This window comes from Gracilinanus agilis, chromosome 2, assembly GCF_016433145.1.
Source record: "Gracilinanus agilis isolate LMUSP501 chromosome 2, AgileGrace, whole genome shotgun sequence".
NCBI lineage: Eukaryota > Metazoa > Chordata > Mammalia > Didelphimorphia > Didelphidae > Gracilinanus > Gracilinanus agilis.
The window spans coordinates 684,887,124-684,900,604 of record NC_058131.1 but is presented as its reverse complement, the minus strand read 5'-3'; the positions used below and the strand labels follow the sequence as shown (position 1 = coordinate 684,900,604).

The 13,481-nt window shown below is 36.0% G+C and overlaps 1 protein-coding gene across 1 annotated transcript in view; it reads left to right on the top strand.

Annotated features, from left to right (window-relative positions):
- Nucleotides 1-13,481, top strand: part of ZFAND4 (zinc finger AN1-type containing 4) — a 57,018-nt gene that overhangs the window by 24,987 nt on the left and 18,550 nt on the right. The window contains exons 6-8 of the mRNA XM_044659149.1: nt 8,364-8,511; nt 9,609-10,787; nt 11,305-11,359. Coding sequence (XP_044515084.1) covers nt 8,364-8,511; nt 9,609-10,787; nt 11,305-11,359 — 1,382 coding nt within the window. The remainder of the gene's footprint in view (nt 1-8,363; nt 8,512-9,608; nt 10,788-11,304; nt 11,360-13,481) is intronic.

Here is a 13,481-nt window from a genome sequence, read left to right as displayed (position 1 = left end):
TGATTTCATTATATAGGCAGGTGTTTTTGTTCAGGATAGCCCAATGGATAAAATTGCTTAAGAAATTCTAGACCTACCATCAGCTTGTTAATTCAGATTATGTTAATGTTGATGCTGGCCTCTTTCAACTGAATGTTTACAGTGGACTATTTGAAGGGTAGGCTCCTTAAAAAACCTGAAAATTGCTTATGAAGTTGGATTCCTCTCCCTCCCCCGTTTAGAAAAAGCATGAAAAGGTTGTATGTAATTTACTGTATGAAACTCTTATAATACACAGTATGATAAAACATATTATAACAGCTTATTATTACATTGATTCAGATACTTTTGGGGTCAGAACATGTCCCACTGACATAATCAGTAAAAGCTAAGTACAGCGTGTTTCACAAGGAGAGAATTTCCTTTTCTAGGGGCTGCATTGTGATCAATGTGGACAAATTGTTCAGTAAGTATGGAGGTATTGAGTTCTATAAAAAACCATCACTACCTAGAAGAGGTAGGATATTTGTAGCAGAACAGTGGTGGAAAGAAGACTAGTCTTAAAGTTAAAGACCTGGGTTCAAATCCTAGCCCCAATACTTCCCTATATGATAAAAGACAAATTAATTAACCTGTTTTTGTGCCTTTATTTTCTTAGCCATAAAGTAGAATGAATAATACTCACACTGCCTACTTTAGAGAATTGTTGTAGGAAAGCTCTCTGGAAAACTGAATTGTGAGAAGTTACTGTCTTGGATAGGTGTTATGCTCAAGTAAACTCTGGTTCATAGGGTTGAGAGTTGAGTGGACCTTCAAGATCATCTGATCCAATCTTCTCATTTTATAGATAATTCCATTGACAAGGCCTAGAGGGGTAGTGTGTTTTGTCTCCAATTATCCTTCAGTTATTTGGCAGAAGCAGAACTTTGAGGATAAATTGGAAGACTTTGTAGTTTCAGATCTAATTGTCTTAAGTCTTTCCAGATGTGCTATTTCTTTGATAATTCCAGTATACGGGAACTGAATCTTTCTTTGATAATTTGAAGTCCTTATGTTTCCAGATTATAGATATGAACATTATTTACCCCATGTGTGTGCATGTGTATGATTGTGTCTAGTATATTCTGACTACATAGTATACCAGAAGTACCGTGTTAGACAATAGAAGATGTATTTCACAGATCACTCAAATCTAAAATAGCCTATTTAAAATTTTTTTGTTTTTTATTTTATTAAAAATTTTAATACTTTATTCAAGTTTTATTTAAATATTTTAAAATACACAAGGAGGATGTGAGCAAGAGGCTATGAGATTGCTTCCAGTTGGAGAACCCAGGGAAAGTTTCAAGGAGAATATGACATTTGAATTCAACCTAGAAGAATGGATAAAATTCCCTCAGGATGGGAGGAAATCTACTTGTAAAAAAAGTATAAACAGAAATTTAAAGATGGGAACTTACAAAATATATTTGTTTAGAGAGTGACTAGTAAACTCCTTTGATGGAACAGAAGAACATGAGAATGTGTATGCTTAAAGGCTGACAGCATGGGTTGTATAGAATCTCTGATGCCAAGCCAAAAAGTCTCGAATTGTTCACGTAGTACCTTATGGGGAACGGTTAAAGGGTTTTGAGCAAATGACTTGACATTAGCAGGTCTATTCTGACAGTGGTGTGTAGGATGGATTAGAGAGACAAAAGACTCAGGGACATTTGTATTAGTGCAGGTAAGAAATAATGAGGACATTAGTTTTGTCTTTTTCTAAATAAGTACTGGATATGAGCTTTTTTTCTTATCATTTCCCTCCTTGGCCTCAAACTGGAGTGTTGTTCTTGGCATTATTTTGTTTTTCAAAGCTTTCCTCTCGTTCCTTCCTCTCCCCTCAATTAAAATCCTAGAGTGGGATGAGAGTATAGGACTCAGTTGTTGCATTAACAGGACAAGGGCCTAATAAGCAGCAAGAATATAGGGTCAGACTACCTCAGAGCTTGATAGTTCCCATCAGACACTTGGTGGGGTACAGAGAAGCAAAGTCACATGAGAGACAGAAAGCACCTGCCTCTCTTGATGCAAACTGTGCAGCCTGACAGTCACTGTAGCAATTTGAATCCTGTTAGCTCATGTGGACATTGTGAGTTGGGCACTGACACTGTTTTGCCTATGTTCTAAACAGGGCATTATTTGAAGTAAGATAATTTCTGTTGATCCACTCATCCTAAGGATGTCACAAGGCTAGTGGTAGCTTACTACCTAAAAGCTTTTCAAACGAATTGTGACTAGATTTTTAAAAGCTAGTTCATGTTGAATAACCATTCTATTTAAATGTCAGTCCTCCTCCAATCTTACCATATTTCCATGAAATTCCATAGAAATGATCTTCAAGTAAGTCCTTTAGAACCATGACAGCAAAATCCAAGCTCTGATGTGAGGCCTGATTTCTCAGAACAGCCTTTATGTGGGAACCCAGCAACACCTTGTTTGTGCTCTGCTCTAGGATTATTGTGGCTAGGAGACAGGGAGCCTCATTTGAGAGGAGCTTGGCAATGGGGCAGCAAGATGTTTTGGCCATTGCCACTGATAAAGGCATGGAGGGCTTAGAAACTGCACCTTTTCAGAGCAACCAAATACATCAGGCCCAGAGGTTTCCAAATATTGACATTTCTCCAAATTGCTATTTACTCTAAAATACTAATATAAAGTGCTGTTTTTAGTCTAAAATGATAGCTATCCTGATAAATTACAGCTGTTTATAACTTTAAAGGAAATTTTGCTAAGATGACCCCATAATGAAACTTAACGATGAATCCCATTTTGTGGAAAGATTCATACTTATGAAGCCAATTTTTTTCTCTTCTGGAAATAATTGAATTTAATTTTTTTTATTTGTATATATTTTTTAATTCCCAATAAGTAATAATCAAGCTTCTGCTATATCAAAGTCATTTTGCAAAAGGATTCACCATGATTCCTTGAAACTCTGAGTTTTCCTGATACACAGGAAAATTGTTTCATTGTCTAAAATTAAATTTACACCAAGAAACGGCAAACTACAGCCAGAGGACCAGGATGGAACTGCCACCTATTTTTTTATGGCCTTGAGCTAAAAATGATTTTTTTTTTGCATTTTTAAAAACAATAAAACTTTGTTGTTTATTTGTGTCAGACTCTTAATGACTCCATGGATCCTGGCTTTCAATGGGATTTTTTATTGACAGGAATACTGGAGCAGTTTGCCATTTCCTTCTCCAGTAGATCCTTTTATCAGGCTATCAGAAGTTAAGAGTCACATAGCTAGGAAGGTTCTGCAGCTGTATTTGAACTCGGGTCTTCCTGCCTCCAAACCCAGTGCTCTTAACCACTAAACTACAGCTGCCTCTACTAAAACTTTATTTAAAATGTAAAAACTATTCTTTGCTTAAGGTAGGTGCAAAAATAGTTAGTAGCCATATTTAGCTCAGACTGAGGGTGACTTACCCCTGATTTGCACATATCATATAAATTAAGTCCACTTGTAATCATTAGATTCTGTCACCCACAACTTTTCTTTGACTCCCAGGAAGACATACTCTTTCCTGTGTTTAGGATATTGGAGATCATGTGTGAAACACGGGCCTCAGAGAATTCCATTGGACCCAGTTTGACCATATCACCTAATTTGAGGATTATATGTTCCCTCCTGTTGCTTGGGGAGCGAGAAGATTTGGGAAAAGTCATCTCCATTCTTCTTTTCCACCAGGATAGGACTGCTAACCTGTCACAGGACTTCGATAGAGCAGTTGCACCTGAACAGGGATGACAGTTTTTTCCATTCTCATAATTAAACTTACTTTTATTCTTTATCTGTTCATTTTATAGACATTAACCATTTGCCTCAATTGTATTCCTTATATTATCTTTCTGGAAAAGAATGATAAAGATAAGACAGAAGAGATAGTTGGTGGTGGTGTTACACTTATTTGTGTACTCACTGTGTGCCATCTGTACTATAGTTATTTGTGAACATGTCATATTTTCCTGCTAAACTGTAAGCTCTTCAGGGCAGGGACCATGTCTTATTTAATAGGTACATCTTCAATTAGTGACTAGAACACTGCCTTGCTCAGTAAAAGTTTAATCAGCATTTGATGTTTGAAAGAATTTGGTTTAAAAGCTTAGAAAATCTGTCTACTTCTAAATAGGCTTCTGCATTGAGGGTCTAATATTTTTCCTATTTACTATCAATAGATATGAAATAAAATCAAATATGCATTTGCAAATGATATTCCTATAGTTCACCTTTGCAAATAAGTAGTTCATACTAGGTTTTATGTTAAAATTTTATTGTTGTTCTCTGAATTTTAAGACTACTGGACACTTTTTTTTCCTCTTCTCTTTTCCTTTTATTTATAAGAATTGATCCAGATCCACAGGATCAGAAGTGCTTATAAAAAGGGGAAAAGACATAGAAGCTAGGGGAGTCAGAATACCTAGATTCAGATTCTTTTCCTGCTATTAATTACTTGTGGGACTCTGACCAAGTCATTTAATCTCTTAAGGTCTCAGTTTTCTGATCAACAAAATGAAGTGGTTTAACAAGAGAATCACAAAGTATTCTTCCATCTCCAAAGTAGATGACTTTCTGAGGTGGCAGGAACATCTTTTTTTTTTTTAAACTCTTACCTTCTGTCTTAGTATCAATTCTAAGACAGAAGAGCAAGGGCCAGACAGTTGGGGTTAAGTGACTTGCTCAGGATCGTACACAGTAGGAAGTGTTCTGAGGTCAAATTTGAACTAAGGTCCTCCCAACTCCAGACCTGCTCTATCTGTACTACCTAGCTTCCCCTAGCACGAACATCTTAAAAAACTACTTCAAACTTTTATCTGATCACAACTTATAAATCATTCATTTTCCAGTGAAATGACTGTTGAGGATTCTGCATTACTAAGAAAAAGCTGGGAGGACTAGGTGCTCGTTAAAAGATGGCATAAGAGGCAGCTAGATGATTTAATAAATTGAAGAGCCAGGCTTAGAGATGGGAAGGCCTGGATTCCCTGGGGTAGTCACTTAACCCAATTGCCTAGCCCTTTCTGCTCTTCTGCCTTAGAACCAATATACAATATTGATGCTAACAGGAAGGTATGGGTTTTAAAAAAAAAAAAGTGGCATAGTTCTGAATATCCCCTTAGATCCTTACTGGCTCTGTATTCCAGACACAAAAGCTCCATTTTTCCATCTTGGGCCTCGGTTCCTCTTTTCTAGTCTAATGTATTGAATTAGATGAATTCAAAGGTATTTTGATCTTATGAAATTAGTAACCTTTATTTTGCCACTTACTTTTTTCACCATTTCACTTCTCAAAGTTTCAATTTCTTCTATTTAATTAAAGGATTAGGTTCTTTATCTCTTTTAAATGAGAAGCTTCTGCCCTGTTTCCTGTTCTATTCTGCCTTCTTTATTCTTAGGTAAAATCTGTCCCGAGCCATTTTTATTTTTCTGAGAAGGTACTTCTTTTGCTGCTTCAAAATGTGAGTGATTTTTCATTCATTAAGCAGAAAGGAAAAAATCAAGATTCTTGGCCATGAAAACCATGTTGAAAGTCTTATCTGACATTGGGGAAAGAAGGCACTACATGAAACAGAAACACTGCAAAACTTTCTGGGCCATGTACATTGGATACATTAGATATTTTTTTCAGTTAAATGAGGCTGTGTCCTCTATCCCAGTTCTTTTTGTTGTATTTCTAAATACAGATTTTTTTAAATTAGATATGGTAAGCAGGAAAAAAATTTATCTCCTGGCTATTTACCAATGTATCAATAAACTAGCAACATTCCTCTATTTAAAAGAATTGTATGCTATTCACAAGATCTCAGAAATCAGGCTGGTTCCCCAAAAAAGCAAATTTGTAGAAATACTTACTAGTATTCTGACATTATAGAATTCATGCTGTACATGTCAGAGGGATTCGATTTCTCCCTGTGCATCCATATTATCATGCCTTCTTTTCTAGAAATAGCAAAGCATCCTGGATTTCATCAGTTAAAGATGAAACTCAGATTTTGAATTGAAAAGACAAAATTTTAAATGACAATTAAAAACATTTCCTTTCTGACACCACAGAATGAATTTGAACTATATGGGGAAAAGGGGATCCCCAACCCTCTTCCCAGATATAGCTGAAATTGAAATGAGGCAGCTTTCATGCCGTATGCCCTGTGCCTTGTTTTAAATACATAAAAGTGACAAGGTGGGGCCTTAAAGACCATTGCCTAGTTCATCCTTGGGTAAGGCTGCTTAACCTTGCAATAGTTGCAAGGATACAGTGCCAAATAAGTTAACATCCATGATTCAAAAAGCTACTCTAGTCAGAAAAAGCTGCTGAGTTCACTTCCTTTGAAATTAAAAACCTTATAATCTCCACTCACTTGAAGTGGATAGGTTCAATCATTTCAAGTCCCTTTCTTGTATATTTTCCTACTACCTATACATATGTACTGATATGGTGGGCCTCTTTCCTCATCTTGTCTAGAAAATTGATGAACACATCCCCACTTTCATTAAATGGAAATGAGGCAAGTGAACTGTCTGCTTTCCTCTCTTGGGTAGAAGTGAGTGCTTCAGAAGTATTACCAAATGTGCCGTTATTGGCCAATGGTCACTATCCTGATATTTCAACCTTGTACAGCCATTGACGGTAATAAAATTTGCATCTAAAAACTTTTCTTACACAGATATATTCTTAAGTAATCTTCTTTTTAACCCTTACTTTCTGTCTTAGTAATAATTCTTAAGACAAGGGCAAGAACTAGGTGAATGGTATTAAGTGACTTGCCCAGATCCTTCCAACTCCAGACCTGGCACTGTATCTACTGTGCCACTTACTGCCCCATAAGTAGTCAATCTAAACAAGAAACACATCCAGACTTGATGCCTACTCAGTTCCATTCTGGTATATTTAAATTTTAGCTATTCCTAACATATTTACACTCATATCTCTTGAGTGTTTTTCCATATTTCTTCTCTCCATTGTCATTCCTCAAAAGTCTCAATGGAGTTTCCCCCCACCTTAATAGTGAAATTGAGTTTGGAAGTAAACTCCAACACAGTGATTTTTAACCAAAATGAAGTTTCTCAAGTTATAAATGAGGATTGTGATGTTGCTTCCTTTAAAGCTTGTGCAAAACCATGATTTCCTCATCATAGACACTCATACCATTGTTGCAGACAGTACAGTCTCTTCATACTTTAATAAACAAGATGGTGGTCATTATACATTGTTATATACCTCTTCCTCCCCCTCACCAAAGAAAAATCATAACTTTGTGGCCAGTTTTCAGTGGATAAACCTTAACTGGTCCCTAAATAATAGAGATATGTTCTGCTGCCATACTCCAAGGTTTTCCATTTTGACCAGAGTGGGCCAGAGTTTACAGTTTAATAGTATAACATAAGAAGGCATTTGGAGTGCTGCTAATGGATGTTTTATTCTCAGAGATCATGTCATTTGGTTTATTCCTAGTCAGGGCATGATATTTCAGATTAGTCTTAGACACTTAAGATTTATAAGCACTTTTCCTCAGCAGTTCTGTGAGGGAAGTACATATTTTACAGATAGAGTATGGTGATCAGGATGGTCAAGTGACTTGTCCTTGGTCATATAGCTTATATTTGGGCCAGGACTCAAACCCAGACCTTCAGACTCATTGACTCATTGAATCTAGTATTCTTTCCACTATTGCCCATTCTCCCTTTATCAAAGCATTTTTTTTTCTCTATCAAAGCATTTTAAAAGTTTCTAGTGACTCAAGTCATGAATTGCTAGGGTTGAGTTTTGGTTTGGTTTGTTTTTTTTAGATCCAGGGCATTATGGGTGGTCAGTTACATATCCAAGTAACACTTAGGAAATCCTTAAATTTTCCATCTTTTTGTTTTTTTGTTTTGTTTTATTCTTAAAAGCAGAAATAGAATGCCATATCCACACGAGTGTGTCAGTTCCTAAATGGTGCGAACCCCCTCGGGATGGATAGAAATTTGGACTTCCCTTCCATGCCATTGTCTGGTTAATGGAAAACTGATCAGCCTGTGATCTGGGTTACACAGTTAACAGCTTTGGCCATGCCAGCAGGAGACCCTTGTGGAACTGGATTTTGCCTCTGTGGGAATACTATAGTGAGTGCAAAAAAAAAAAAAAAAAACACAGTGTAATTAATTCCCAGAAGCTCAATTATCCCTATATTTTTAGCATCTCCACTTCATGGTCTCATATTCATTTTATTATTTTTTTTCTTCCAAAAACTGCTTTTAAAAATATTTTTGTTTACACAATGCTGACAGATGAATCTATCATTTTATCTGCAGTCACAACTGTACACTGTATATAACAAGATATTTTGGTTTTTTGCAGTGGTGGTTCAGTTTATAATTTATATACAGATGATGATGAAGAAATTGAGCCTTCTCCCTCTGGGCAACAGATTATTGAAAATTCAATCACTATGAATAAAATGAAGCTTCTGAAGGCAAAAATGGAGACCATGAACCTCAGCAAAAAGGTGAAGCATTACCATATGACCAGGCTTTTCCATTGCTTTACCATAGCAAAATTTTAAAAATACCACCTTGTTGTTTTTGACCTTATGTATAATAGTTTTATTTCTATATATAAAATTGTTTTGGATAATTGGCCTCAGTCATTTATTGGGATATTTAAAGTGCTATGTTTATTAACAGTGCTATTTTAATGTGAGCATATGCTTCATTTGTTATTTAAGTTACTTATTGATTTGCATGTGTATATGTGGGTCATAGAATTATAGCTCTAGATTTAGCCCAGACCTGAAATCAATTTTTTCTTAAGTGCTCTCCTAAACACATTTATTATCAATCTTACATCCTACATTTTTAATGGGATGTTTGCTTTCCTCTGCCTGGGGCAACTATGCCTTACCTTCTTTCCTTCCTGGTTTGACCAAGATGGTCCCTAGGATCCTGTTTGAGGAAAGAAGGCAAGGACAGAAGCTCATATTTTTTTGACTGTGCTTCCCTCTCTAAATTTTAAGGGCTCCAACTTGGAACTAGACTACTTGCCCCCACTCCCATGTTGAGATCTTTGAAGCTATCACAGCTCTATGTCAAGTAGAAAATATGATGAAGTGACTTTTTCTTCAAAGGTAATAGTAAGTTATTTAAAATGACTACAGTAGATCTTCCTCTATAAAGACTTACCATCTAATGTGAACACATTTTTAGAACTAAGAGTGAAGACCTTTTAAGCTTCTCCATGTGACTCAGTAGTAAATACATGATGAATTCCCCTTAGAGGTCACCTTACTCGTCTACTAGCAATCCAAGGGTGATTTTTAAGCACCCCAAATAGGTAAGATGACTATCTGACCTAATCCATCTACTTCAAATAAGTCAAAATAGTTTTAAAGAAAAATGCCATTTTCTTGGTGATTCGATTGTCTTTGTGACATAATCCAAACTGCAATAAGTTGGAATATTAATATCTTTAAACATTAATTGAATTTGAGGTATCAGCTAAGACAAGCTGGTAAGTCATTTCTTTCTTCTTGAATTATTTTTGCTAACTGGACAGAAATACTAACTATGTTCGTACAAATATTGCATTTTGAATCTTTTCTTTTAGCCTAAGAAAACTGTCAAGGTAAAACCTCGCCCGCCTATGGCTCCTCGACCTTCAAGTGGTTCAATGGCAGCTGCTCGTCACAGATTGTTGAGAGTGCTCCCCCATATTGGACAGTCTTGCCTGCCTCCACCTGGGAATTCATATCCTGCTGAGCCTTCCCAGAATGCACTTTCAGCCTTGGCTACTTTGGCCACTACTGGTAGACCTATACCATCTATCACTACTGATTTCCTTAAGGAAGAGGATAACTGGGAAAACACCACACTCTCCCAGACAATCAGTAGCATTAAACTACCAGCTAAAGTATCTCATGTGGAATTAGAAAATGCCAAACAGCCCATCTCAGACACTGTCCTCCCTCTTGTGTCATCTCTGTCCACACAGACAGAAATTTTTTCAGAAAACTTATTATCTAAAACAGAGGAAGACACAATGATATTTCCAAATGTGGAGTTGTGTGCCGCTGAAGAATCTCTTTTACCTGAAATGGATGCATTTGCTTTGTTAGCAGAAGGAAATGTGGCAGAGCAATACAGTGATCTCGACAGCCCTGAGAAGGTAAACCGAGACCTCGTACTGACTGATGGGGATAAAGATATTAAAACTCCAGAGCAGCGTCAGAAGCCTGTTGCAAGAATGTTGAATTCTGAGTCCATGGAAGCTTCAGTTCTTAACACTCGTGAATTAAGTCCTCAGAAGAACAGACTCTTGTCACCTCTTCGCTATTCTGCACCAGTAACACATCACGGTTCTCTGGTGAAACCACAAAGACAGTCCAAATGTTTTGAGACTGGTAACCTCAGGACCCCCACCTCACAAAATGTGTTTCGATCACTGGATGTCCGAAATATAGCTGATCCTTCCTTTCCTAGGACTACTAGATTTCGTGGTGTTAAAGTCGACTCCCCTGGTAAAAGATCTGACATCATTTCCAAAGTTGAAGCCAGGGACATCACAGAAATGGCTAACAAGGCATGCAAAGAGCCTGTTGGGTCTGTTAACAACATAGGTTTTCTTGCTTCACTGGCACGGAGTGCCAGCCGAGACAGCTTACAGAGCTCTTGTGGGGCCAGTAGGCTTCGGACTTCTGCCATTGCACTGTCTACAAATCTTCAGCATTTTCAGGAAGAAAACCTTAGGAAAAGCTCTCCCCAAATTGAACCTGCTGACTTCTTTCTAGTAAGTATTGACCTTCCAAGTGTTTTCCCTCTTTTATTCATATAAACAATTGGGAGATATATTAATAAAATTGGAAGATGAGGCTTATGGTTAAATTTCAATTAGGTGATATTAAGCATTGTTTCTTTATGAAGTTACTATATTTCATTCTGCTTATCAAACATGTTTATCATATAAGTCACTGTAAAATAATTCAGTTACTTTTATTCCTCATCAGGAACCTCATTTTAGGTCCTCACATTTCAATATATTGATTATTTAGTTAAATGGTTGTGGTTTTCGTTTTTTTATTAAAATGTAAGTACATTCATATTTCTGTTCTGGGGTCTTTTAAATTCAGTACATTTGAAACTTTATGATTAGTTTGCCTACATTTAACGTTCATGGGTATTTTTGTTTTGTTTTTAAAAATCTGACATTGCAAATGTTAATTATTTACATAAAATATTGGTACTTAATGTTCTGTCCTCTTCCCATTGATTCACTTTTGTAGATGTTGTTTTGTTTTTAATTGTAGTCTACCCATGGGCTTGGAATGAATGGAAATAATACATCAGCAGGGAAAAGAGTAGGTAAGCAATTTAAAGAGAATTTAGAGGAAACTATAAGGGTATAATTCTGTCATATAATCAAATGAGCCAAATAGGAAGAAAACATTCCATAGCATGGAAGACTAGTATTCTCTATTTGTTTATATTCTTCACCTACTCACAGTCTCAAGAAAGAGCAGGCGAAAGTTTGGGTTCAGTACAAAATGAACTTGCTAGTCTTTTTTTTTTTTTTAATTATTTTCCTCATTTACATGTAATAACAATTTTCATTACACATTTTCCAAACTTATAGGATCCAAATATATCCCCATCTTCAAGGTACCTTTGATCTATTTTAAAAGATAATACAAAGGAACAGAGTGAGTGTTAGTTCCTAAACTCAAGTCAAGGAGCAAAATAGGGATGCCATTGAATACAGGTCACACACACACACACACACACACACGTAACCCTACAAAAAAACAGTGCACCATTCCATCACCACCCCATGCCACTCTCTCTCATCTCCCTTGTCCAACACAGAAGTGTATAAGGAAGCTACTCAAGTATGAGGTGACAGCAACTCCCTCAGCATCTTGGTGGTGACCATGGTAGCAGTAATATTCAGGAGATGTTTTGATGAGTCATCACCTCCAAAGAAGCTGTAGCTGCTTCCTCAGAACTTCAGTGAGGACAGACTGAGTGATCACAGGAGGAAATAAGTGGCCTGTGATGCAATGCACCCCATTGTTATTGGGATCATCATTTTTGTTACATGTTAGTTTTGCTGCTTTTAAAGAACAGCTACTCATTTGTTTATATGGGTATAGAATTTGGGGTTTGTTTTTTAAAAGATTACTCTATTACAAAAAATGAATAATATAGAAGTAGGTATTGAGTGATAATACGTGTATAACCCAGAGGAGTTGCTAGTTTAGTTTTCTTTTAGACCATAGGGACACAAAAAGCTTTGTTAAATAATTTAGCATTATTGTCTCAGGGGGGAAAAAAGTAAGGTCCAGGAATTGGAGGTTCTAAACTAGTTACAAAGACTCAGGTCTAACCTGCCTTTGTTTACTACTGAAATGCCTGCCATCTTAACACTGGTCATTTCTTGGCAAAATTGATCTGAGAACTTTAGGACAGTATAACTCCAGTGAGGAATAATACAAGGAATCCCAATAAACAATAATTCAAGAAATACTTCCTAAAGGCTTTTTTTTTTATGTACAACACTTTGTTGTTGTACATAAGCTGGGGCTTTTACAGAATTTATGGTGAGTCACAGCCTTTCCCTTTAGACTTTACAGACTGGCAGAAGGATATAAACATATATACAAGGATATATATAAACATATATACTTATCATACACATAAATGCTATAAGTGTTTGAAACAATAAAATGAGACCGAGAGGTTAGCAACAGGTTTTTAGGAAGAATATCATAGAAGAGGTGACAGGTTACTTTTTAAAAATAGGTTGGAATCCAAAGTGAACTAGAGGGAGTGAAGACATTTGAGGCCTTGAGAATAGATGCAGAACAGAATAGTATGTTTGAGAAACAAAGAAGAATCTCCTTTGACTGAAGTATAGATTATGTACATGGATAAGGGAAGCATGTGAAATAAGACTAAACAGGTGGGTGGAGGGATGCGACTGCTCAGCAAAGGAATTTGAACTTTTAAAGCAACAAAGGGCTAGTGAAAGTTTTTGAGCAAAGGATGAACTGTTTGATAGTCTTTTCATTCATGATTTTGAAGAGAATTAAATAATTAGATCTTAGTTTAATCGTTCAGTATTTGTAAGATTTGTAATATTTTATATGTCTTCCACTAGTATTAAAATAACATTTTTTTACATGGAAAGGAAATAAATTAGAAAAGTCACATCTCATACAATATTATTGTCTTTATAAAAATCTTAATTACCTAATTCAGATCATGCTTTGTGTTTTGATAACAAGATGGATTAAATAAAGCTATTTTGTTTCATTTTATAAAACATTTGATAAATTCTTGGTTTGATCAAAATAATTTACTATTCAAAAGTGACACATTTGCTTTGTTTATTTTAGAAACATCTAAAGTTATAACATTACTTCATAAGTGAAATATTATATAGCTTTATAATTTATTACCAGTTCTATCTCCTGACCTCCTCTCT